Source organism: Panthera uncia, assembly GCF_023721935.1.
Source record: "Panthera uncia isolate 11264 chromosome A3 unlocalized genomic scaffold, Puncia_PCG_1.0 HiC_scaffold_11, whole genome shotgun sequence".
Classification (NCBI taxonomy): domain Eukaryota; kingdom Metazoa; phylum Chordata; class Mammalia; order Carnivora; family Felidae; genus Panthera; species Panthera uncia.
The window spans coordinates 22,365,153-22,388,441 of record NW_026057578.1 but is presented as its reverse complement, the minus strand read 5'-3'; the positions used below and the strand labels follow the sequence as shown (position 1 = coordinate 22,388,441).

The 23,289-nt window shown below is 50.5% G+C and overlaps 1 protein-coding gene and 1 long non-coding RNA gene across 4 annotated transcripts in view; one reads left to right on the top strand and one right to left on the bottom strand.

Moving 5' to 3' along the window:
* Positions 1-5,221, bottom strand: part of LOC125936655 (uncharacterized) — a 14,713-nt gene extending 9,492 nt beyond the window's left edge. Inside the window, exons 1-3 of the long non-coding RNA XR_007462089.1 lie at positions 5,136-5,221; positions 4,604-4,746; positions 2,472-2,621 (exon numbers count right to left, since the gene is read on the bottom strand). This is a non-coding gene — a long non-coding RNA (uncharacterized LOC125936655). The remainder of the gene's footprint in view (positions 1-2,471; positions 2,622-4,603; positions 4,747-5,135) is intronic.
* Positions 1-23,289, top strand: part of DLGAP4 (DLG associated protein 4) — a 65,415-nt gene that overhangs the window by 10,664 nt on the left and 31,462 nt on the right. The window contains exons 1-3 of one of the 3 annotated variants that reach the window (XM_049650859.1): positions 5,334-5,503; positions 20,225-20,376; positions 20,998-21,359. In XM_049650859.1, coding sequence (XP_049506816.1) covers positions 20,307-20,376; positions 20,998-21,359 — 432 coding nt within the window. In that variant the 5' untranslated portion in view covers positions 5,334-5,503; positions 20,225-20,306. Of the gene's footprint in view, positions 1-5,307; positions 5,504-20,224; positions 20,377-20,997; positions 21,360-23,289 lie in introns of those variants that run through there. The other 2 variants (XM_049650857.1, XM_049650860.1) reach the window with 2 other exon arrangements.

Genomic DNA, 23,289 nt, shown 5'->3' with positions numbered 1-23,289 from the left:
GGGCAGCAGGGTCCAGCTGGGAGAGGCGCCAGGCTACAGACAGGCAGTGGCGTTCTGGCCTGTGCTGTCTGGGAGACGGCCAGTCCGACGAGTTTCCTGGTGAGAGCCTCACCCGGGTGTGGCCCCAGGTGAGGAGCTACTACCTTTTAAACTCCCATCCTGGAGCAGGGCTGAGCTGGGCTTATGCTGGCCTGGGAAAGAAATCCTGGCTTCCCAAATCCAGCTTCCACAGAACAGTCCCATTCTCCCTGAAGGTAAGAGCTAGGGCCCTGTCTCTACTGTGAAGACTTTTAAACTTTTGGTCACTTTGGGGCAAGTATTTACCTCAACTCCTGGCAGCTTCTTAAGGACCGAGATGGCCCGAAAGCCTTTCTACCCTGGTTCTAGTCCCAGTCTCAAGAACTTGGAAAGGACAGAGGTTGGGGGAGCAGGAGCCATGGCTTCTCCCAAGTGTTTAGGTAACTTCAGGCAAGATCCTCTCCCCTCTGGGTTTCAGATTCCCCATTTGTTTCTTGGCAGGAGGAGCTCTTTCTAGCTCTGCCGTTCAGTTGAATCAGTTTTGATCCCTTGGAAGCTAGGGAGTATCTTAACACCTGATTTGGTTGGCCTGTATGTTTCAAAGATTAGCTGGGTTCTTAAGTTCCTGTGCTTTTTCTAAGAAAATTCTCAGCCTTGCCAGAGCAGATATGGTATCAATTTTGTTGCTCAACAAATAACAATTTCAGTGTACTTCTCTTCTCTGCACAATCACAGGGTCCCCAGGCACAAAGCCATTTTGGTTCAAGTCCACTCCCTGAGGGCTCACGCCGAGCACATGGTAGGTGATCAGGTAGGCCTAACTGTGTTAAGGCTGAGCCAGGCACTGGGGGAGAAGCCCACACCCCAGAAGTCTCACAGACCTGTAGTTAAGATCCTGGCTCTAGTGACATACTGCTGGAGTTTAGATCCTGGGCTGCCACCAAGAGCTGTGAGACCTTGGGCAAGTTGCTTAACCTCTCTAGACCTCAGTTTTTTCATTTGCAAAATAGAGATGATAATATTACCTGGCATTAGTCTCAGCATGTGGACAAGAGAAAGAATGTGTGTAAAGCACTGAGCACAGTATCTGGTACAGAGGAACCACTTAAAAAATGTTAGCTGCTGCTGTTATTGATACCCAGGGGGAGAGAGAAGACTTGAAATAGCTAAAGACTGTCCATGTACCGTGCCTGGAAAGATGTAGGTGGACTAGATATGGTGTTTGGAGGGATATCAAGTTTTGTCTGCCAAGTGCAGCGCTCTGATGGGGACTCTGGAGTGAATTGAGGCAGGCTTTAGAGAGAGGGTGACCTTCAAAACCTCAAAAGCTGGGTAGGATCCAGGTGGTGGAGATTTTGAGAGGAAGATACCCTGGGGTCTGGGGGTGCTGTGGGTAGGGGAGGGGAAGGGAATCAGGGAGGAATGGCAGGGGATCAGGGAGGAACGGCAGGGGTTGGCTGCCCAGGGCCAAGAGAGCTGAGATCAAGCTAGAATGCCTGCTGAGGGCCATCAGAGTCAACTAGGCACTCAGAGCCAGGGTTTGTCTCTGAAGGGTCATCACTCCTTGAACCAGTTTCCTGCTGGGACCTATTATTGAGTGTGGTGTGAATAGATATGATAGTTCCAGCTTCTCCTGGAACTTTCTTGCCTTCCCAGGCTTCGTGCGCTTCATGATATGGTGTTGCCCTGCACAGGGGTGTGGTAGCAGTCCACAGGTGTCTGCCTGCCTGGGGACAGTTTGGCCTGGGGTAGCATAGGAAGAGTGGAACTTGGCTGACAGCACCTGTAACAGCAGGCTGCCTCTGCTACTGCTGCCCCAGCAGTTTCCACAAAGGGGGCGCGCATAACAAGTGTATGGAGACACTCATTAGAAGAGGGTTTGGGTTCATCCCAGCCAATTCCTCCCTCCTCACAAGCCAACCTCCAAACAACCACCCCCTCTCTTTCCAAAGAGTCAGCCATTCTTGTGCTCAGAGTGCCAGGGGTGAGCCAGAGGAGGGTAGGGAACAGTTCAGACTTGGTCTCTTTCCTCAAGGAGCTTCCATTCAGCTTGGAGTCCCCATCCAAGAAGGTGACAAATATACAAGATACTCTCTGCTTGTGATAAAGAGCCTTGAAGGAAACAAATAGGTGCTAAGAGGGAACTGAGGATTGGGAGGGCATGTCAGGGAAGGTGAGGTGACCAGTGGGAAAGAGGAAGTCAGGGGCAGATTGGGAACAGCAGGGCTCAGGACCCTCAGGTAGAAAGTGTTTAGCATATTGAGGGAACAGGGAGAGGTTCTGTTATATCTGGAATGGTCTGCAAGGTCAGGCAGGGCCTCATCAGTCTCCGTGACCTTGTTTGCTCTGAAGCAAACAGCTTTCTTGCCCTGTAGGAGCCAGAGTGTCAGTGAATCAAGAGGTGTTGTTGTTTTTGTTTTTTCAAATTAACATCAGAACTCCCAAATACTGACCTTCTGATTGGTTTTCATACTGATCCTAAGTCCTCAAGAAAAGGGTTCTTCAGCACTCCCTATTTATTGCTAATTTCCTTTCACATACCACCTCTTGGTTCACAGGTTTTGTCGCTTCTGTTGGCAGCTTGTTGCAGGTTGCAGTTATTGCTGTTTTTAGAGGTAATACAACAGAAAGGTTAAGTGACTTGCCCAAAGTCACACAGCTTAATCAAGATTTGAAGGTTTTTTTAATTTTTTTAATTTATTTTTTAATGTTTTTCTTGATTTTTGAGACAGAGAGAGACAGAGCATGAGCAGGGGAGGGGCAGAGAGAGAGGGAGACACAGTCTGAAGCAGGCTCCAGGCTCTGAGCTGTCATCACAGAGCCTGATGCGGGGCTCGAACTCATGGAGTCTGAGATAATGACCTGAGCGAAGTCAGACGCTCAACCGACTGAGCCACCCAGGCGCCCCAAGATTTTAAGTTTTGGTGCACTGTTCTTTTTATTCTACCACACTACTTCTGTGTAAGAAGGCCAAAGCAGAAGTTTCTATTTTTAGCAAGGTTGCAACTCTAAAATGATCACAGTTAAAAAGTGTCGTATGGGGCTCCTGAGTGGCTCGGTTGGTTGAGCATCCAACTCTTTATTTCAGCTCAGGTCATGATCTCACGGTTCGGTTCATAAGTTCAAGCTCTGCATCTGGCCCTGCGCTGACAGCATGGAGCCTGCTTGGGATTCTCTCTCTCCTTCTCTCTCTACCCTTCATCTGTGTCTACCCACTCTCTCTCTCTCTCAAAATAAATAAACTTGAAAAGTTTTGGTATGGAATGCCATAATAGTAATTGTGTCCAGGTGATGAGATTAGAATGACCTTTTTTCCCTTATTTTCTACAATGTTATTTATAGTTCATTCTTTTTTTTTTTTTTTTTTTTTAAGAGAGAGGGGTGTGCGGGGGCGGGGGAGGGGCGGAGGGGGGGGGGGGGAGAGAGAGAAAGAGAGAGAGAGAGTATCTTAAGCAGCCTCTGTGGCGATGCAGGGCTCCATCCCAGGCTTGTGGGATCGTGACCTGACCCAAAATCAAGAATCGGATGCTCAACCAACTGAAGTGCCCCCCTGAATTCTTTCTTTTTATTTCCCTTTCTTGAATGTCAGGAAGGAGATTGTAGGCAGATTATAGATCAGCCCCTTCTCACAAACACATTTAACTCAAAGTTGAAATTTTAAACATTCGTGTTATAAGTTTTTTTTAATTTTTTTTTACATTTATTTATTTATTTTTGAGAGACAGAGACAGAGCACAAGTCGGGGAGGGGCAGAGAGAGAGAGGGAGACACAGAATCCAACTTAGGCTCCAGACTCTGAGCTGTCAGCACAGAGCCCGACCCAGGGCTTGAACTCACAAACCGTGAGATCATGACCTGAGCCAAAGTCAGACACCCAACCAATGGAGCCACCCAGGTGCCCCTCATGTCATAAGTGTTTTAAATATTTTACTTTGTGACTTTTGGATTTGGGGTGTAAAACAGCAAGTTGATATTTGGGGCTTATTGGTAGAGAATTCCTCAGTAGACTCCTCACTAGCCTCCCCTTTTTAAAAAATTGGGATAAAATGCACATAACAATTTACCATCTTCCCTATTTTTAAGTGTACAGTTCAGTGTCATTAAGTACACTCACATTATTTTACCACCATTCTTCTCCAGAACTCTTTTCATCTTGCAAAACTGAAATTCTTCACGCATTAAACAACCGCTGTCCATTCCTCCGTCCACCCAGCCCCCGGCGGCAACCACTATTCTACTTTGTCTCTGAATTCGACCACTCTGGGGGCCTCATTCACAGGCCCATTTTAAGAGAATGTATTGGAAAGGGGGTAATATCTCTGAATAATTAAGTCTTTGGGTGGTGATTAATTCTCCCAGTTAATGCACACTGCAACTCACAGTTTTATGTGCTCATGTTCTAGCATAGTTGTTAAAAGACTGATCATCTCCTGGGAGGGCTTTCTCCACACAGGTGGCCTTGGTTCCAAAGCCCATGGTGGCTGCATGGAGCCTAGCCACAGCCCCCCTGTGGAGGTGGAATAATAGGACGGGGAAGGCTGTGGATTTAATTAAAGGACCCAGGCACAGTTCCTTAACTACTTACTTGCTGTGGGATTTGGGCCAAGTCTGTCCACCTCTGTCAGCCTCAGCTTCCTCCTCTGAGAAATGGGACAAATACTTCTGTCATGTGGACATCCCAAAATCAGTGAGACAGATAATGGACTTCCTTGTGCAGTCTTGAGGATCCTAGCACCGTGTTCAAATGTGGTTAAAGGCAAGGCAAATAGGGCTCCTGATCCCCATTTTACAGAAGAAGCAGAGACTTAGAAGTGACTGGCCCGAGGTCATTCAGCACTTAAGTGACCACATGGGGCTGAAAACCAGCCACCCTCACAAATTGCAGCTGTTGAGGGTTCCTTATTGGTCAGTCTTTTGAGGGTGAGGAGACTGTGAAACAAATAGTTGCTTTCCTATCTTACTGAATTTTAAACATTGCCCAAGAAACTCTGTTGTTGATGGTCCTACAGGGGAGGATGAGGGGTTAAGGTTTTCAGTGGGGAGTCAAGGACAGTGATTCTGCATCATGGGAATAGAGCATTTCTGTGGTGATCATCTGGCCCAGGGACAACAAATACCTTGCTCTTTTCAGTTACTTCCCATACTAGGCCCATGGCAGTCAGCATCAGTCAATCCCAGTGTTCCCACTGAGCCCGGACACAGCGTCAGAATCCTTCTTAACACAGGCGGGTACTACCAGTCAACGAGAAGTAGCACACTCAGTGCAACCTGTGCCATTTCCAACGTAGTATGCTCCCCAGCTTTTACAGATGTGCAGCAATCCTGGCAGGGGAAGGGACTGTTTCAGGGGCAGGTGATGTCACAGGTCTCTTTGTGAGAGTGGAAAAGGGTCTGGCAGGACAGCGCAAAGCCTGGGGAGGTGTGATGAGTATGCTTGCAAAAACATCGAGGCACAGTAGCTCCCAGAGGGGTAGAAGCTGTCAAGGTAAAGTCCACTTTCTTCAGCCCTTGGGTGCTGGTTTGGGCTTGAGGTCTTTGTGGAGGTGCGCTCTAGTGAGACTCTACCAGCAGCAGGAGAAGACCGAACTTGTGTTTCTACAGCGGCTTCTAAGCTTTGTAGGATTTTGTGTGGCTATCTGGCTTGTCATGAAGTTGTGTTTTTACTACTTGTCATACTGGATGCTGTGAAGTTTGGGTTCTGGAGATTGAAACCTGTAGGGTTTGCACTCACTTAACAGATAACACATGATTTGCCATGTGACGCTGAGCAGGTCCCTCAACCTCTCTGAGCCTCCATTTCTTCAGCAGCACAAGGGGAGATGGTGAGAACATCTCCTCGTTGGGATCAAATATAAGATGCAGGTGTAAGGACCTCGGACAGTGACTGGGCCACTGCAGTAGCCACCGATTCCTGAGCAGACAATAAATACTACTGGTAATTATGAGTATCAGCCACTAATATTCACCTACTTCTTACACTGCCATTGTGGGGCCAGGGTTCTGTGGGCAGGGTGGGTGACCTTCACTTGGGTAGGTGTTCTTTCAAAGAGATCTTCCCAAATGTTACCATATTGTGCTTTCAGAGGTGGTTGGGAGAAAAATCGAGTAGGGAGGGCTGTGGGGGTGTGAGGAGGACTTGTAGTCACGCTGTAGTCACGACTTGTCCCAGCGCCTCTGTCTCCTGCTTGCCAAGTCACTTCTTACAGATTTTTCTCTACTTGCTGTGTCCTCACAGTCTTCTTCCAGGGGGAAGGCCCTGAAGGTCTGTAGTAGTTTTGGGGTAAAGTCAGAAGCAGGGTCCTACCTCCTAAGTGTCAGCAGACATTTGCCTGGGCACCTTTTCTGGGCTGAAGTTGAGGTTACAGGGATGGAAACCACATAGTCACTGCCTTCAGGGGGCTCAGGGTCTAAAGGGAGAAGCAGAAAAGCAAACAGGCCTATAAAACAGTGTGGTGGCAAGGGCCAGTAGCACATCTAAACATGGGACGTTGACCCAGCAAGGGAGCCAGGATGGAGCTGGAGCCCGTCAGGGAAGGCTTCTTGGAGGGAGTAATGCTGGAGCTGAGATCTGGAGGAGGAGGCAGAACGAGGGAGGAGGTAGGGTGTTGCAGGCAGGGAGCAGCCAGTGCAAAGGCCCGGAAGCTGAATAATTAAGCTGTGACCTGTGTTGGCTTAAAGAGGGTGCAGAGAGAGTGGTCACCACCCAAAACTATCAGATGGTGATGCAGGTGTGGCATGGAGAGGGTGGACGGCTGTGGGTCCTCAGGGTACTGAATCTTCCTGCCCCAGCCCTTGGCCTGAGGAGTGCCTTGGTGGGGCTGGGATTGGGCAACAGCTATGTGGGACTCCATCAAGCCCTTTCCCACCTATCTACTCCAGACCCCCTCACAGCCATCCCAGGGCAGTGGGCAGGGCAAGTCCGTGTTGTTGACATTTTATGGATGAGAGAAACTGAGGCCCAGGAGCCTAAGTGGTGCGGTGAGTGAGTGCAGAGCCAGTGCTCACACGCTCAGACTCCTAGTGCACAGCTGCTCTCGTAGCTCAGAAGCAGATATGTCGTGGGGGAGGGGTGGCAAGTGTGGGCCAATCTCCTTTCCTGAGGATGGGTTTATCATCTCAGGTAGGGCCTCTGTGCTGCTAGTTTTCCCAGAGGAAGGCGTTTTAAGCCCCATCTGTGCCAAGGCCCTGGTGTTAGTCCTCACATCATTTCCCTTGTAGCTAGGCTGAATGAACATTCTCCTGTGTCTTTTTTGCTTGTTGATAAGGATTCTCTGGATGCAAAAAACAAAACAAAAAAAGTTTGAGGTATGAATGTCACACACACACACACACACACACACACACACACACACACAAATGCTGTCTGATGTCACATCCAGAACTGGGTGTGAAATAGGAGGGCAAAGAGAGGACAAATATCTCAGGCTTGGATGGAATCTGAAAGGTCACACCCACGAGGGCTTGTGTCTTCTCCCAGCAGCCATCATGCCTGTGTGTAGCCTAGCTGAACCCTCCTGGGCAGCTCTGCCCTTTAGAAAGTGCCTCCTTATAATGCGACATGTTTCCCCTCAACAACCTCACCTTCCTGTCTCCACTCTGGTTGTAGTGTGATAACCTGGAGCACATATATGTGTGACAGTCTTCTAGATATTTGGAGATAGTAGCCACACTTTTCTGAATTGGCTTTCTTTTCCAGACCACTATCCCAGTCTCTCCCAGCTCTCCCTCACGTTGAACTAGACATGACTCATGGTGCACGTGTATCGTACCCCACTTGTGGCATATCTTTGACAGACATCACTAATCAGTCACAGCACTCTTGTTCAGTCAGTCCCTGGCTTTCTCACGCAGTGCTCCATGTGGCAGTGTTCCATGTGGCTACGCCCAGGAGGCATTTCTTTGCCACCTCGGCATTTTAGTGCGAGTTTCTTCAGGACAAGGACTTACTCATCCTGGATCCTACTGCCCGGGACCCAATGTGTGGCTTCCCTGCTGTAAAATAACCATTTGTCATAACAGGATGGATTTGTCACAGTGGGAATTCTCCCCACACAGGTTGCCTTTTTCTCATCGGGTTCCATTTGGTCAGTGCCCCTTGTCCAGAATTGCCAACATTACCCACAATGTTATCCGGAGTTCAGTGGGGCTGCACCCCGCCCTGGTCCTTTCTCTGTTAGTGCAGCCTCACACCGTGTCTGTGGTCAGCTGGAGTCGCTAAGGCATTTTTCCACATGTGCTGCTTTCTTACGTAAGTGTCTAACTTGGGATCAAAATCTTAATATAAGCCCTGAGGACTAGGCCCTCTCCCTTCTTAGGTCTCTGGCACCAGGGCAGGCAACATTGCCAGTGCTGACCTGACCTGAACTCAAGGTTTTCCCCATTCAGTTCTGTACTGTTTCATCCCATCTCTCAGCTGCCCAGGGTTCCTGGCTCTGATTCTGTCACCTGATATGCCACCTGTCACAGTGAATGAGCCTGTTAACACCTTTTTTCTATTCTGGGATCCTCTTGGTCATTCAGAATGATGAAAGAGGCCAACAATCCAGGTGCGCAGAGCAGCAGTGTCTGGCTCTACACACAGGACACGGGGGCCTGTGACAGCCTGTAAAAAGCCAGGCTTCTGTGACCCATCACCAGGGTTTGACGTCAGCCCTCCAGAAGTGAGGGTGTTTGGTTTTTTTTTTAAGGCATTTTCTAAGTAGTACTTCCCAGACTGGGCCCCTGAGACCTTGGAAAGGCAACAGTGAGTTTCACATGCTAGAGACCGTATTTGAAAAGCCAAACCTTGGATTCTCCACCCTGGCTCCCCACTCCCCACCAGGCCAGACAAGAGGCTGTTACATCAGGTTTTTACACTGAAGTGGGGCAACAGCAGCCCTGTAACTCTGAATATCGTCTACTCAGCAGCACCCTCTACCAACAGTTATAACTTTGAGATACAACAGGAAAGTCATGATTCAATAACTGCAGCTTGGAAACTGGCATCTCTTTAAAGCTCAGACTCCCAGGGGTGGTGGTCATAGGTGTCCTGGGGGGTAGGGCAGGAGCCTCTGAGCATAGCTGTTGGCAGAGCTGACTCTGCAGGCAGGTCTCGGAGGATAAGTAAGACGACAAGATGATGTTTGTGGCAGATTCCAACACAGCATGGACAAGGGGTGGGGCGCCTGACTGGCTCAGTCAGTGGAGCGTGTGACTTTAAGTTTCAGCCCCATGCCAGGTATAGAGCTTTTTTAAAATCTTTAAAAAAAAAAAAAAAAAAAGAATGGCAAAGAGTGAATGTTGCCCGACAGGTAGCTCACTGGATACTGTTGCAGTAATGGTGGAAATGGATTTTGGAAACGGCATGCCATTTGGGGTCCCCTGGTCAGAGGCTGAAGGAGGTATAGGGCTCCACACAGGTGGCTGCCTCCCTGAATGCCTGGAGCGGGTGGTCTCCAGGCTGGGAATGTGAAGGCATCTTCCTTTCTCAGTCTGGGGAGAAGAGGGAACACATCCACACTTACAGCCCCGGACAGGGAGTCCCTGCTCTACCACTTGATGCTCAGCACATGTGCCTTTCTGATCCTCAGTTTCCTTGTTTGTACTGTGAGGAGGTTGCAGTAGTGGGGTGGGTCTCCAGATACTGTGTGGGAATTCCAGATGGAGAACAAAAAAAGGAAAACGGGAGCTGCTCTGAGGAACCTAGGGTGCGATGAAAGTCCAAAAGCCTTCCTCAGTTCCCCCTTGTGGGCCCTCAGAGCCTGGTTTGAAAATTACTGGCATTACTATCTCCTAGGATGTTGGAGTTTGGAGGCTCCACATCCTCATTTCTAATCCCAGCACCCCTTTGACCGGCTGTGTGACCTGGGAAAGGCGGCCTCACCTCTCTGAGCTTCACTTTGAAACTGTAGGAGCCAAGCTGGGGAAGTCCTGGGTGACTGGGAAGCCCATGTGAAGGTTTCTGGTATCTGTGGTGAGAGGGCCAGAGCATCTGGGACCACACATCTGGAGAAGGGCCTGAGGAAGGGGGCCGCTGGCAGCAGTGGTCACAGGCAGGGGTTGGGGTGTACCTTTTCCTTCCATGTGCTGGGGGTTCTGGTCCAGGGTGCGCCAGGCCTCTGCCCCCCATGGCTAGCAGAGCCAGAGGCTGCCACCTTCTAGCCCACTCAGGAAATCGTCACACCCCGCTTGAGGATCCAGGAAATGGGAGCCTGTCTAGGTCCTGACTGGGGAATTGGCCTGGCCAGGATCTCAGCCAGGCCCTGCTAGGTGGCGCCGAACTCCAGCCCTGGGCTGTGTGGTGAAGTTGTAGCCACGAGCACTGGCTCTGGAATCAAAAAGGCTGAGCACAGATCCTGGCTTTCCCACTCACTGGCCATGTGACCTTGCGCTGCTCACTTCTTCTGAGCTTCCCTTTTTTCCTCTTTGAAACGGGAATGGTAGGCCTGGTGAGGTGATGAGCTGAGAAGTTAAAGTGCCTCATGCTGGGCCAGCTCACGGCCACCCTCAGCCAGGGGAGATGCCCCGGAGCACATGAAGTCTTCCGGCCCAGAGACCCAGCTGACCTGAACTCTGGGTCCATCTGGACGGCACTGGACTGCCTCTAGCCCCTTAACCCTTCCTCCAGCCCCTCAGGCCTGGACATGTCAGGACAGAACCCTCTCACACCCTTGACCTTAGCTGGGGTGCAAACAGTGCTTCTGAGGAGCAGCTGTCTCCCGTGGTAGAGGGAGGGGAGTTGCCACCAAGCAGGTCCCTCCCAGGCAGCCACTCCAGGCCCATGAAGGGGGTTGGCCATCTGTACGCCAGGCAGGGCTCACCCACCACCTGTGCCCTGGTGCCAAGAGCCTGGAACCAGACCCGGTCTGCCCACCAGAAGGGGCTTTCTCTGTTTTCACCGAGCCAGACTGGAGATGCCAGCACAAGTACCTCCTGGCTGCCTTAATTTCAAGGTTCCCAAGGGCCTCCTTCCTTTCCAAGGGGAAGCCCTCACAGACAGCCTTCCTGAGAGCTGGGGGAGAGGGGCTAGAGCTCCAGAAAAAGCAAGGTCTGAGGACAGCTGCTCCAGCAGTCACAAAGTCCACATAGTCACGTGTGCCACCGGCTACACTAGGTGGCAGGCAGGTACTGTACTGTGTTTTTTAAAACTTTGAATGAACTAACTCCACTTCAACATTTGAAGGTTTTATTATTATCTTTTAAGTCCAGATTTCTGACTTCTCTCACCCAGGTCTCCACAAGCAGCTGTGGACCAGAGGAGTTAAATAACCAATCTCCTATACACATTTGAACTTGTGACCCCCATTCTAGGTCAATCCACTTAGTTGACAGCTGGGGAAACCAAGGCCCGTAAAGGTTCAGGTCCGATGCCCACCACATCCAGTGTTGAGTCTAGAACCTGGTACCTTGGCCTCACAGAGCAGAGCTTTTCTGCACTGCCATTCTTCAAAGTAAGAAGCCTATTCCCTCCTCTATAAAACGTCAGTGATAATTATCTCCCCTCCCAGGCCTATGTCTGGAACAAAGTAGCACCTGGCCAGGACTCATTCAGTAATGATTCTTTTAAATATGTACTTGTAATACGCCCTCACTGGAAAATGTTGCTGGAAGTGCTGCTTGCTTTCTTTCTCTGCCAGCTTTTAGGAATGGTTATTTTCAATTTCTGATACCCATTCCTTAGGGTTTATTGAGCTCTTATTACCATGGCCTCATTGCCCAACTTCAAGCAGACTTACTCAAGGCTTTACTTCACAACAGACTGTGTTCCTGTAGTGGGGGAGGGTGGGGGTGGGGGCGGGGTGGGTGTGGCGGGGCTCACCTAAAAGCTCAAGGCCCTGCTCCTGGGCATTAGATTCCAACTCAGAATCAGGAGTAAATCATTCTTCCTTGAGCCTCAGTGTGCCCAACTGTCAAATAGGGATTTGTTCATTTATTCAGTACATATTTCTAGAACCCAGACATGTACTGGCCTGGTGCTGGGAAAGCATTGTAATTATACAAGATATTTAGGGTCTCTGCCCTTAAGAACCTATGTTAGTCAGGAGCTCTTTCTGGTAGGAGAGAGACAAAAAACAAGCAAATCAGTAAGTTGGTTAACACTTGAATGAAAACAAATGGGGTTCTCAAACCTGAAAGCTTTAGACAGGGTGGTCAGAGAGGTCCTCAGATCAAATGGGAAGGGGTAGACATGCAAAGATGAGGTGGGGATCATTTCAGGCCAGAAACAGCAGGTTCAAGGGCCCTCAGGTGGGCATGTGCCTGGAGTGTCTGAGGAAGAGCAAAGAGGCTAGTGCAGCAGGAGTAGAATGAGCAAGGGGAAAGTCTAGGAACTGAGGCTAGAGATGGGGGTGGCAGGGGCCAGTTATTGTAGGCCAACGTGAGGAGTGTGCCTTCTATTCTTCATGGAGTGGGGAGCCTTTGAAGGCTTTAGAAAGGGAAGGAAGTAATCCAATTTGTACTTTAAAAAAATTCCTCAGGCTGCTGCTGTTGGGAGAGGGGCTGTGGGTGTGCTGAACCACTGACAAAGCAGGGAGACCAGAGGGCAGAAGATGGAAGCCTAGACCAAGCCGGGGGGATAGAGGGAAGCCAGTCTCTACAAAATGTGTTTTTGTAGGGGAGGGGCAAGGCCTTGCAGATGGAGGTGGGTGGTAAGGGGGGCATTCCAAGGCTTTTGGAGTGTAATCGAGTGCATGAGGTCCTCTCTGTCAGAGAGCAAGGCCACTGTGGAGGAGGAAAGGATTCAGATTCATTCTGGAGGCTCTCAGCTTGAGATGGCCTTGGCAGTGCACATGGAGCTGCCTGGTGCACTGGGCTATTGAGATAGGAGGTGATCCGCCCTTCTGGCTGCTTTCAGGTCTGGTGCTGTGAAATCCTCCAACCATAGTCCAGTTTTGGGGGGACTTTATGAGGGCTGCTGTGGGTAGGAGGAAGATGCAACTGTTCCTATTGTCCAAGCGGCCCCAGGAAGCAGAGGACCCTGTCTGAGAGGAGACAGCCCTCTCTTCAGCCTCCTTGCCTTGGTCCCTGTCTTCCCTTTACCAGTTACATTACCTGAATTCTACTTTACCAAGCTGTGCCCTGCCCACATCGGTCTTCACATGCCTTGGAGGCTGTCCTGCTCCTTTGCTCACAGAGGATGCCTTGATGTGAAGGCATTTCCTTGCCACTCGGTGACTATGGTCCATCCTTCTAGATCCAATCAGTCAATCTTAATGTCTTCCTGACAGGCCCCCAGCTTGTTTCCCCAGGAGGTGATCATTCTCTCCTTAATCCAGAAACATTGGTAACAGTAGTTGCAGGGGCCCAGTTATGATTACAGAGCTTCCTATCTCTCATCTGTTTGACTCCTATTCAGGGCATACTGGATATTGCATCCCATTTTCTGGGTAAAATAACTGATGTGCCCAAGGCTGCTCCTACACATGACCCTTACCCAGTTAGTGCAGTGGGTGGGGGGCATAGGGTAGTAGTCAACCTTCAGGCAGCCTGAGTTTAAGCCCCAGCCCCAGCTCTGCCTAGCTGGGAGGTGAGATAAGGCAAGTCATTTCGCCTCTCTGAGCCTCACCTGTAAAATGGGCAATGACAGAGCTACCTCACGTGTACCCATTTTGAGGCTTCAGTTGGCTAAGGTACCATCCATTCTCATTCATAGTAGTTATATTCATAAAATCTGACAAACACTGAATTAGTGAATACTGAACCATTGCTCCTATGGGAAATAGAGGCCCTGCACATTTTCACCAACTAATCAGTACGTATATTGTTTTGTGTGTGTCTGTTTAAAGATACCTTATTTAATGTACTGATGATTTATTAACACTGAATTGGCCAATAGCACTATAACTCACACCTGAACAAGGCTTATCTGCCACGCGTTTTCTCCATAGGCATATCACAGCCTTCTTGCACTCAGGAATGCTAGATAGCACTTCAGCACTATACTTGGGGGCATTTTAAATAGAGAATCACCAATAAAAAGTACAAAAATGGAAAAACATAGCACTAAATGGACCAGGAAACAGACACTTGTTTACAGTGTGAGAGCCGAAACAAGAAGGCAGAGAGAGTCACCTGTTCAACCTTAGCCGGGAACCTTGTGCATTGGGTGACTCAACTTTTCCTCTGTGCGTGTCTGAGAGTGACCACAAACCCCCTGTGACTATTGATTTTGGGGTTACAAATAAATTTTATCAAGGAGGTGAATTCATAGTTACAGGAGGATTGACTATATGTGAAGAGTTTGCCTAGGCCAGGCTTAGTCAGTGCTCAGTGTAGGTCTGCTTTTAGTATTGGAACCATTACCCACAGGAGTGCATCCTGGTTTCTGGACAAGACTCCAAGGCAGGGCCAGGGCTCCCTGAGCTATGTGGCTTTGTCTTCCCCAGGACCGCCTTTGTGTCCTCTTGGCTCCTATGGGTTTTGGGATTTGAAACAGGTGTAGATTCCAGAGGCCTTGAATGCCCCCACTGAAGGGTTTGTTCCAAGTCCACTCACTGGGACTTGGCACCATGGAAAGGTTTCAAACCAAGTAATGATGTGGCTGGACTTCTCAAATGGCCCGCCAGGGTGGAGGAGGTACTGGAAAGGCAGGACAGGAGGTTGGGGGACCAGGGAGGAGCGATGTGGGTGGTCCAGGGGAGGCTGGCTCTAGGTCATGGGGAGAGGAACAGATAAGAAAGGCAGTTAGGAAGCACCTGGTTGTGGGGAGTGGTGGGGGGGGGTCCCAGGAGGATTTTGGGGGTAAGAGGTGCTGCCAGGCCCTCTTACTGGAGTTTGAAATTAAAGTTTGACATTGCTGACTCTTGGGGCACAGTGAGGGAGGTGGCTTCCAGACTGACACAGTGGGAGAGTGGGGGGTCACACGGGTTGTCAACAGGAAAGTGGCTCTGAGAGGGCAGTCTGTCCCTGATCCTGACCCAGCTGCTCAGAATTCCCTTCCAACTTCCCCGGCTTCTGGGGAAGAAACAGGGAAGAAGGGAGGAATTTGAGGCTGGTAAGTGAGAGCTTTGAGTTCTGTTTTTTACCATAGCACACAAATGAGTGGCCTGATTTAGCTGTGTGGTTTCACAGGTTGCTTATCGGTGAGAGAGGGAATGGGATCTTCTAGGCCCTCAGCCCTTCCTTTGACGAGCCCTTTCCTAAGCCTGGCAGAGCCAGCAAAGGGAGTTGAGGCGGCTCTGGCTCCAAGGCCAGCTCTGTCTGCTCACGTGGGGCTTAAGAGGGCCCCACTGCCTCTTCTGTGAAGCCTGCTGCCATAGCTCTCATGCTATCTGTGGCCCCCCACATCCACTCCTCTTCAGGAGTCTAGGCCTCTTCTTCAGCTCCCCTGCCAAGCTTGAACCCCTGGTTGCCTGCAACACAAGGGTTGTGCCAGGCCTCCAAGGCACTTGCAGTGGGGCTAACTTCCTGGGGTTGCTGCATCTATAACTCTTGGGAGATGGGAGTCACAGCCATTCCACTGAGTGTTTGAAGCTCTATTTGGCCATCTTATTACATCTTGATGTTAAAAAACACAATGTAGAAATAAATTCATTCTGACCTGATAAGAGTTTGCTGGATAAAATCTTGAAGCAGAAGGCAGAAATGAGACAAAGGGAGCTTCTTCTTAGAAGAAACAAGGACTTGTGTGCTGTGGGGCAGGAGGCTGGGCTGGATGTCTGGGGCCGGGGGCAGGCTGCACGGAGGAGGCATTGCACAACTGGCTCCTGTCTAAGCCTGAGCTTGAGGGATTGGCATGGCCAAGCTGGGGGCAGGGAAGCACGTGGCCCCCGGGGGCAGTGGCTCAGTGTGCACACATTGCTGTGGCTCAGCAGGTATTTCACTCGGGGTCTTTGAAAACGTGTGTAAGGACCAGCTGGAGGAGATGGTCACACTCAGGGGATGTTCACTCTCTAGCTTCCTGGGCTGAAAAGTTTTCCAGAGTGAGTGGATGAAAAAGTTGGACCTGTGTGCTATGTTATTATAAACTGTGGCATGTGGAATATCTCCCAGGGCCAGGGAGGGCCGCAGTCACATCTTGGAAGAGGCAGTGCTGGCCAGGTCCCACATCTTGGGTCTCTGGGGTACTTGCCCCACCTCTAAAATTTAACTGGCAAATGATGACTGTGCACCGTCTGGGCTAGTAACACGCGTGGGACACACTCTCCATCAGGGGCATGGCCACAGCCCTGAGTGCTCCAGCTGACCCACAGAGAGAGGAGGGGGGCAGACCGCCTGGGCCAGCAAGAGCGTTGGATGGAGGGACTGGCTGAAGGACCTGGAAAGGGATTCTGGTAGAATGAGCGCATGTGCAAAGGCTTGGGTGCATGCGGAGTGTGGTGTGTTTGGAAATGGGTACGTGTGGCTCTCTGAAGCTGGAGGGGCCATCCTAGGGGGTGGGGGGACAGGAGATGAAGCTACAGAGATGGGTGGTTGGGAGTAGGCTTTAGAAAGGGCTCCAAATTTGGGAGGAGACAAGAACCTTGCATACTCCAGTGTTGGGAGCATATAAGGGAGCCTTCTCTAAGGCTAAGTAATCTTGATTTGGGGCAGCTGAAGGGTTTTTATAACAATGATGAGGTTCATTTTCTCATTCAACAAATATTATTGAGAGCTTTCTATAAAGCTTAAGGTGTTGCCCTGGGCCTGAGATATGACCCAATATGCCAAGACAGACAGAGTTCCCCCCAGTCCCAAGCCTGTAACCATCAACAAGTAAATGCCTAAATGAGCTGATGACAGATGTGATAGATGCTCGAATGGAGATGCTGGCCCATCTGAAAGCAGAGGAAAGTCAGAGGAGGCCTCTCTGAAGAAGTGACATTTGAAATGTGAGGAGTGGAAGCTTTCCAGGTAGAAGGAGCAGCATGTGCAAGAGCCCCAAGGTGGGAAGAAGGGCGGTGACGGTGTTGCTAGAAGGGGCAGGGGCAGTTGTTGGCCTGTATTTCATGGCATTTCCCACTTGTGAAATGAGAGCTGTTCCGTACAGTTGGGTCCCATCCCCCTGCCCTGGGGAAAGACTGTGCACAGAGCTGAGGGATGCCGGTCACCCGGGGAGCCCCTGACAACCTGAAATCCTCCCTGTGAGTCACATTACTTATCTGGCTGTGACTTGTGCCCAGGAGACAAAAAAAAATCCAAGATAAGTTCACCTTTCCTCTTATCACACCTGGCCCGGCCTCTCGCTAGTTCACTTTCCCTCTAATGAGTGGCTGTCTCAGCCAGGGCTCAGGCCTCTGAGTACGTGTCAGCAGGACTCTGGACCTAGACAACCCTGAGCAGGAGGCTGGAGGGTCAGTCCTCTGTCCAAACTCCTGATTGTGGGCACCTCACTGTCTCCTGGTGGGGGTGCCTCTTCCACACAGATCCCTGCACGCACTAACTCCTCCAGGCCAGTGGGAACTCCACCCCACAGATGGGGACAAGGACCCTGACTGGGGTCACACAGCCTTTGTCAGACTTAGAACCTACGGTTCTGGGTCTGCTGGGCACTGTTGGCCATTGGCTTCAACGAGCTGCTCTTAATGTCCGGCTCTTGCAGGAAAACTTTCCCCAGGGTTGTATAGAGAACCAGCCCAGCCTCTCCGACCAGTGACCTGGGGATAGTACCATTTTGGCTCACAACCCCCACCCTAGGCCTGGCTCACTGTGTACAACAAACTAGTAGCCATGCCAGCCCTGGGCTGAGCCTTACCCTCTGTGACGTAGCCTATGTAATCCCTCCCTGTGGCCATCAAATTAGTATATGACAGAGCTGGGATCTGAACTCAGGCTTGTCTGGTTCCTTGCTGCCCTCTGGTTTCTGGCTTCTTATCATCAAGTGAATGGAATGACTCAAATGGTAGGATTTCAGGTAGTAGAGAGAAGGGATTCAGAGCAGGAATCTCTTCTTCATTCAGTGATGGGAGGTTCCGCACCTATCCTTGAGTAGGAGAACAAATGGGAAAATGGTTTGAGTTTGTCAAGGGCTGTGTGAATATGGTGTGCTATTTAGAACTCCTCCCCACCCACTGAACAGATGAGAGTACTGAAAAGTCCAGAGTGAGGCAGGCACTTTTGTGAGGAATTGCCAGGGCCTAGAAGCCAGGCTTCTGCCTTTAGTCTAGCCCTTCTTCCCCCAGCAGTCAGATCTCAACTTGGGCGTCCCCCTGCAGACAGGCTCCAGGGTCTAGCAGGATACTGTGGGGCACAGTGATCAGTGAAGGCCCTAGACACCTGCAGCCCCAGCCTGGCAGAGAGGGGCCTGAAGACTGGGTAGCAGAATGAGGTAGGCTGTGCAACCAAACAGATGTGGTTGCCACTTACTGTTAGCAACTCTGGGTGTTATCTGACCCTGAACCTCACATGCCCCTACTATAGAGTGGGCATAATCATATCCCCACTTTACAGAGTCACTGTGAGGTTTAAATTACAAAGCCATAAAACTGAGCACAGCTCAGTAAATGACCCACCTTGAGGCTGTGAGCCTGTGTGCACAGCCAGCTGAACACAGGAGCCCATCTTGCTTGAGCAGGCCTTTTCCTTCTCTGGCAGTACAAAAGAGGGCCATGTGCCTGTTGACCAAAGCGCCGCCCCCTGCTTGCTCTGCTGCCCATGTTCTTCTGCCCATGTGCCACATTTCTCAGGTGGGGTAGGCAGAGACTGGGTGTGTCTGGTGGGATCCCCAAGTTTTCTCAACGCCTCAGCAGGACTGGGAAATTCTGAACAGAGTAGGAATTGAGTGCTCCTGGTTCTGAGCTCCCAGAGCCCTTTGTCACCTCCAGACTCAGGCGTGAGGCATGGCTCCCAGCTCCTGGGCTCTTCTGCTGTGGCATCTGTTACTGTTCACTCATTTCATGGCTGTTTCTCTGCTGATGAGGCTCCTAGCTTTCCTGGAGTCTGTATAGGGCCTGGCCTAACACAAGTCTGTCAGATGAACTGACAGATGGAAGGGCTTTTTAAATTAAATTTTTATATTTAAGTAATTGTAATTTACATACAGTTGTAATAAATAATACAGAGGGATCCTATCTACTCTTTACCCAGTTTCCCTCAATGGTAAAATATTGCAAAATTAATATAATATCATTATATATTAGAATATTCCATAGTATATCACAATATCAGAATACTGACATAGATACCATCCAGCCAATCTTACTGACTTCACCATTTTCCCTTTACTTGCTTTGTGTTTAGTGCTCAGCAGCTTCGTCGTGTGCAAGTTCACGGTCCACCTCCTGTTCTAATTCTTGGCACACAGAGGATCCTTCTTGTCACCCTTTTATAGCCACAACCATGTCCCTCCCTGCCTCTACATCACCCTCTGACCTGCATCTCCCTACCTGCCACTAATCTCCACATCTTTATAATCAGGTCATTTCAAGAATGTTTTGCAAATAGAACCACACAGTATGTAGCTTTTTGAGATTGCTTTTTTCACTTGGTATAATTCACTTGAGATTTGTCCAAGTTGTTGCTTATATCAGTAGCTGGTTCTTTTTTACCGATCAGGGGTATTCCACAGTCTGGATGTACCACAGACTGTTTAACCAGTCACTGAGGGGCATCTAGGTTGTTTCTAGTTTTGGGCTATGACAAATAAAGCTGTCATGAACACTCATGTATAAGTTTTTTTCTTGTGAACATGTTACCATTTCTATGGGATAAATAAATGCCCAAGAGTGCAACTGCTGGTTTGTAGAATAATTGCATATTTAGTTTTAAAGGAAACTGCCAGGGGGAGCAGATTCATGATCTTTGTGATCAAGAATTTGTGAGTTCAAGCCCCACATTGGATGTAGAGATTACTTAAAAATACAGTCTTTTAGAAAAGAAAAGAAACTACCAAACCATTTTCCAGGGTGGTGGTACCATTTCACATTCCCACCAGCAACATATGAGTAATTCAGTTTCCCCACATCCTCACCAGCACTTAGTGTTGTCACTGTTTTTAATTTAGCCATTCTGATATGGTTGTGTAGTGACATCTCATAGTGGCAGATGGATAGATTCTGCTGTGCCTTGCTCACAGCCCCTGTGGCACTGGGCCTGGTTTTGTGGGTCTCTGTTGGGCCATCACCATGAACAGTAGCACCTTGAAAGCAGAGCTCAAAGTCACTCATCTGACTCCCACTCCCAGTCCCAGTTTGTTTTAGTCCTCATGGGGGAAACAGCATTTAGAGTTAAGATGCTGAGAAAAGCCCCAGGATCTGACCCAGCCCCTCACAGCAAGTAGCTACTGCTGTTTCAACAGCACCTTCTGTTTCAGACAAAAAGTTGAGCATGTAAGAAGCCAGCTGTGGGCCTTTACTGTGGGCCAGTCCCAGGCCAGGCTGGAATGGGATTCAGAGATGACCCCAGCCCCCACCATGGTAGGGCCTGGTTCCCTGAATCACGGTGGAGAACGGGGAATTGGACCAGGTATGGTGGACTCTTGAGGGAGGCAGACTGGTATATGGGGTTTTCACATAATGAGGGGATGGTGGGAATAGCAAGATGGGAGTAGGGTTAGCTGGATCCTAAAGGATGTATTGGTCTTTGACCAGATAGAAAGGGGGCATCCAAGCAAAGGGAAGGTAAAAAAGGAAAAGACCAGCGGGAACAGTAGGTCTGTCTGTGAGCTTGAGGAGGGAGCAAGGTTAACATTCTTCAGCACTCCTGACCTCTGTATCACTGTCACCGCATCCCCTGCCACTGGGTCAGGCTCTTTCACAGGCTGTGGCACCATGAACTTTATCATCTAGTCCATGCTCCAGCTGGATAATATCTTTGTGTGTGACTATGAGGTGGAGGATGTCATTGGTCCATGTTGGCATTCCCAGCTAGACCTGGCCTTGGACTAGTAGAAGAGTGGGCAGGGCCTATGTCTGTCTGTCTTGGTCACTGCTGTGTCAGACCCCCATTCTCCTGCTCCACAAATCCTTCCTGAGGGAATAGCCAAGGCCAGAGCTAGGGCCAGGTCAGGTGGGGCCTCAGACTTGAAAGGGGTTCCAAAGGTTTGGGACCTTACCTTCTCCTTGCCCTCCTCTCTTCTATCTGCAGGTTCATCATGTCTAGTGGCTTATAAGAAGACCCCACCACCGGTCCCTCCACGTACCACGTCAAAACCCTTCATCTCTGTCACAGTCCAGAGCAGCACCGAGTCTGCCCAGGACACCTACTTGGACAGCCAGGATCACAAGAGTGAGGTGACAAGCCAGTCGGGCCTCAGCAACTCGTCAGACAGCCTGGACAGCAGTACCCGACCGCCCAGTGTGACACGGGGTGGAGTCATCCCAGCCCCTGAGGCCCCGGAGCCACCCCCAAAACATGCAGCTCTGAAGAGTGAACAAGGGACGCTGACCAGCTCTGAATCCCACCCCGAGGCCATCCCCAAAAGGAAACTGTCATCTATAGGAATACAAGTAGGGGTCCCTTTCACACTCTTATGTCCTCAGCCCACCCTGTGCACCTGCCTGCGTGTAATTACATCTGGTGGAGGCCCACTAGGTCTCCTGGGCAAAGTGGTTTGTCTCTTTTGGAGGGTTGGCTCCAAGTGGCCGAACCAAATTCCACCCATAGCCATGCCTTCCTTTCGTTTGCCCACATGTTGCAATCTGTAGCCGTGGGCATGTGTCCCTGTTTCTCCAGTGGGTCATCCCAGTCAATGTAGTTACACTCAGCCAGCCATCTCCCGTCCACTGTTCACCTGTCTGTCTGTCTGTCCACTCCACCCTTTGCCCTGGCAGCCAACGCGTGGGAGGTGGGACTGGCCTAACAGTTCTCTAATCCAAGGTCAGCTCGGGCGCGGAGGCCGCAGCCCCGCTTGGCAGCGGGAGCAGCATGGAGCCTAGACGTCGATGGGCCTGGGGCCCAGGACCCAGGGCCCTTGAGCCATGGGGGTTGCTTGAGGGGAACTTTACCCAGAGCCTTCTCGGGCCTGGGGGACAGGTAGGTGGTTTGAGGCACCAGGCCCATGTCAAGTTGAGAAGTGTGATGCTGGTCCTGAGGTCTCCCTCCATAGGAAAGGATCCAGGCAGATATTTCCCCAGGACCAAGTGGCCAAAGCCAGCAGACCCTCCTGGAAGCCAAACTCCCTGTCCACCCACAGCAGGACAGGGTGTACCAGCTCCCCTCTACTGCTTCACAGCACCTCCTGTACACATCAGACCACAGTAATCTGTCTTGTCAGCTGAGCTGGGGAAACTTGAGCCCTGCTTTGCAGATTCAAGAGTTGTTCTCAGTCCAGAGTGCAAGGACTCTACCTGCCCTGACTGAGCCTCCAGACTAAAGTGGAACACGCTCAGGGCACAGAAGAAGGAAAGTGGCTACAGTGAGCATTGAGCTTGGGAAAGGTGGAGCCCTCAAGGAGGTCAGGGTGGTGTGCATTGTGGCTTAGGGCTGGAAGGGCTCTCCCATTTCCCCAGCTGCCTCTGATAACTGGATGTGGCTGAGTGGATGGCAGAGGGCTAGAATGCCAAAAGAACTTGGGACACAAGGGAGACTGAATGGGTTCCAACCAGAGAAAAACTCATTAGCCAGTTTCTTGCACTTGCCTGGGCTTCAGTTTCCCCACATGTACAGGAACAGAGTTGTCCGGGAGATTAATGTTTTCTGGGCTCCTTCATAAGGGGTTCAAGTCCCTGCCCTGTGCAGCTGCTCCAGGAGGGATTCTAAGGGACATAGAAAGTAGCCTAGTCTCTTGGTCTTAACCACACAGGGTCTTTGGGCAGCCCCATCCTCTCCCTGGCCAAACCAGATACTCCAGTCTTTTCAGAAGGTCTTAGTCTCACTGTTGGTTCCTTTCATCCAGAAATTTACCTGGGGATGAGCATCCTAGCTCTTGGGCCTTCCCCTTCCCTGGTTTCACCCCCACCTGTTCCAAGCTCTTGTCGCAGCTCTTTGAGATTGGTGATGCTGTACTCCCTGAGCTGGCGCCTGCTGAAGGAGAAATGCAGTTGCATCCCCGTGGCGAGGAGGAGCCTGGCGCCCAACCCTCTGCCACTTCTGTGAAGCCAAGAGATTGGGAGTCCCCAATTTCCAAGGATACCCTGACAACCCTTATCCCATCCCTTGGTACCTCAAGCCCTAGGTCAAGTGTGGATTCTCCCTCATCCATGAGCAATGATGGAAGGGCCGGCCTGGCTGCTCCACGTCCATGCAGCTTTGTCCCAAAGAAGAAAGGCAGATTCGGGGCATCACTGCTGCCGTGTTTCCTCCCACTTCACAGGAGTGGAGAAAAAGCACTAGCTTTGCACTTGGCCCTGTCCCTGGCCCTTTCTGCTGCTCCCCAGGCCCACCCACTGCTGAAAGTAACCTCAGCCATCGAGGCCCAGGGACTGCATCCTGTAGCGT